The 2,986-nt window shown below is 45.9% G+C and overlaps 1 protein-coding gene across 1 annotated transcript; it reads right to left on the reverse strand.

Annotated features, from left to right (window-relative positions):
• Positions 1-599: 599 nt before the first annotated feature.
• LOC149338103 (uncharacterized) lies at positions 600-2,735 on the reverse strand. Its single transcript, XM_089550270.1, has one exon. It carries the CDS (start codon positions 2,723-2,725, stop codon positions 1,232-1,234), a length of 1,494 nt encoding a protein of 497 aa, XP_089406396.1. The 5' UTR covers positions 2,726-2,735; the 3' UTR covers positions 600-1,231.
• Positions 2,736-2,986: the final 251 nt, after the last annotated feature.

The raw sequence follows: 2,986 nt of genomic DNA on the forward strand, positions 1-2,986 counted from the left end.
TCGCTTTACCTTTTGAATCCCTTCCAAAATCAGTTTCGTCTAGTATATCAGGCGCAGAGACCCTGCTGTTTCTCTTATTTTTAACATATTTCCAGACTGCCTTCGGGTTTGTCTTTAGTTGTTGGCCTAGTGTGCTGAAGTATGCCCTTTTTGCTTTACGGATTTCTTTCGATAAGTTGTTAGTTTGCTTTTTCATCTCGGAGTACAAAGTTAGTGCGGGCGTATCACAATATCTGCGAAACAGCCGTTTCCGCCGGTTGATCATTGCCCGCAACTGTCTATTCATCCAATGCATATCGTCACGACGCTTGGCTGAAATCAAGCGGGATGGGATGAAAGTCTGCGTCAGTGACAAAATTTTAGTTTTAAACAAGTTCCAGAAGGAATCGATATCCAGAGATGGCCGATGTGAAAGAAACTCAGGAAAAAATGCGTCGAGATCCCGTGATAGCGAAGCATAATCCCCTTTTTCATAAAAATACACTTTGCGTGGTTGGGTGTAGTGGGTCTTCATAGCATTACAGGATACTTTTGCTAAAACTACATCGTGGTCGCTTATGACTGGCAGCGTTATGACAGACGAGACTAGGCTAGGGTCATTGCAGAAAAACAAGTCTAATACATTAGCACTGGTAAGGCCGAGTCTGGTAGGGGTTTGAACAAGCTGGAATAATGAGTGAGCACCAATTACTTCACGGAAAGCGGTATACAAGAGCGATGCAGTGCGAATTACTGGTTTAAAAGAAGACCATTCTACGCAGGGCATATTAAAATCACCGGCAAGGATAATATGTGTTGCATCTAAGGCTAATAATGTGTTGCTAAGTTCAAAAAATGGCTGTGCGCAGGTTGAACCGGGCGTCCTATAAAAAGAGCCAATTGCGAAAGAAGTACCATCGCCCAGCTGTACCTTGCACCAGACAGCTTCACAGGAATCGTTTTCTAGGTTAACAGACACGCTTTTCAAACTGCTATGAACGAGGATGAACACACCACCACCGCGTACATTGCGATCCTTCCTATACGTGGTATAGGATGGAGGAAATATTTCACCATCGCTTATGTTGCTGTCCAGCCATGACTCGGTTCCAATCACCACATGTGCGTTTGTCATTTGTAAGAGTGAGGAGAATTGGTCAGTTTTGTTTTTTAGACTGCGACAATTAACAACAATACAGACAAGTTCATTTTTAATAGCAGTCTGTGGGCAAGCTAAAAGCCTCGGTGATGGCTATTGGTTTACGCAAGTGATATCGTCTGTTTCAATGTTGTACATATAGGTTTTGTTGTCCAGGTTTAGCTTATTAAACCGCAGTTTCAACTTTCCGCCGCGTGCCTTAGCAAACTGCATGAGCTTTTTTCTTTGTTGCCGTACTTTGGCCGAATAGTCTTCGCTTATCGCCCAGTCAGTATCTTTTAGTTTGGCAGCATTTGAAAGAACACGATTCTTCTCTTTAAAGGACAAGAATTTAACGATCAGGGGTCTGTGCTTGTCAGGCGCATATCTTCCTAGTCTGTGCGCTCTTTCAATAGCAGCGGCGTCAACGGAAAGCTCTAACTTTTCAGCGCAAAAAGAGATAATTTTAGTCTCAGACTGTTCCCACGATTCGGTTTCTTTGTCATGGATGCCGTAGAATATTAAGTTATTTCTTCGTGATTGGTTCTCCAGGTCATCGTGCGATGACTGGAGGGCCGTGCACGCAAAAGCAAGTTTCTGGGAATTTTGAGATAATCTTTCTACTTCAGGCTTTAGCGGGAGCACCAGTGACACATTATCTTCAACGCTCTTGACTTTTTCTGCGAGTTTTGTTAGTTTTTCTTCGAGATCCTTTTGCTCAAGCCGAATGGAACGTAGTTCGTCCAATATTTCGGTCTGTTGCTGTTGTATCACTGGTATTGTCATGATAGTATCGAACATCTGCTTTTCCTGCTCAGCAGACAGAGGCCCAGGATTTTGCTCTACGTCTCCCGCAAGCAAAAGCTTTCTTTTAAACAAACCTATGTATCCTGAACAGCTCGCGGACACATCGTACAGAAGGCGTAAAAACATGCACACAGCAAAGTTGGGATCTGGCGTCGACTTCCTAAATGGTTTGCCATTAACAGAAAGGTAAGAGTAACAAACCTGAAGAAGAACAAGATGTAAGCGTCTGGCTGCCATGTCGGCGCCAGATCCCGGTGTGGCTGGGTACAACAGCTGCTTATGTAGGTCATGCTTGTGCTGAAGATTCCAGGGTTGCCAGTCGATGAAACGTTCGAGCGCCGGTAGCGCTGTGAGGTCCAAAGGCGAAGCGTCACTCAAAAAAGCCAGGTCAGCAGGACAGACTTGCTCGGTAGAAGCGGCTCCATTCATTGGAAGGCACGTCGTCATCGCGGCAGGATCAAAAATCGCCATCATTTGCAGCATCTGAAGAAGAACAAGATGTAAGCGTCTGGCTGCCATGTCGGCGCCAGATCCCGGTGTGGCTGGGTACAACAGCTGCTTATGTAGGTCATGCTTGTGCTGAAGATTCCAGGGTTGCCAGTCGATGAAACGTTCGAGCGCCGGTAGCGCTGTGAGGTCCAAAGGCGAAGCGTCACTCAAAAAAGCCAGGTCAGCAGGACAGACTTGCTCGGTAGAAGCGGCTCCATTCATTGGAAGGCACGTCGTCATCGCGGCAGGATCAAAAATCGCCATCATTTGCAGCATCTGAAGAAGAACAAGATGTAAGCGTCTGGCTGCCATGTCGGCGCCAGATCCCCTTCGAGTTATTGATCCACTCGCTCTCGCCCTACCATAAGCTTACCGTCCCGGTTAGATCAATTGGTACAGCGACTCCTCTGTTGAAGCGGTGGTGCCGGGTTCGAACCCGGGACTAGAACTAATTTTTCATTAACTGCGAAGTTCCTTAGAAAACTCTATAGCTTTCCTTTGTAGACGTACGGCTGCGCTTCGATGGACGACAATGAGTAATTACTCCCTTATTACAAAGCTATTCCACCTTGG

Source organism: Amblyomma mixtum, chromosome 6 (assembly GCF_055824585.1).
Source record: "Amblyomma mixtum isolate Tamu chromosome 6, ASM5582458v1, whole genome shotgun sequence".
Taxonomy (NCBI): domain Eukaryota; kingdom Metazoa; phylum Arthropoda; class Arachnida; order Ixodida; family Ixodidae; genus Amblyomma; species Amblyomma mixtum.

Coding starts and splice junctions, on each gene's coding strand:
- LOC149338103 (XM_089550270.1), bottom strand. CDS start 2,725: ATGGCAGCCAGACGCTTACATCTTGTTCTTCTTCAGATGCTGCAAATG.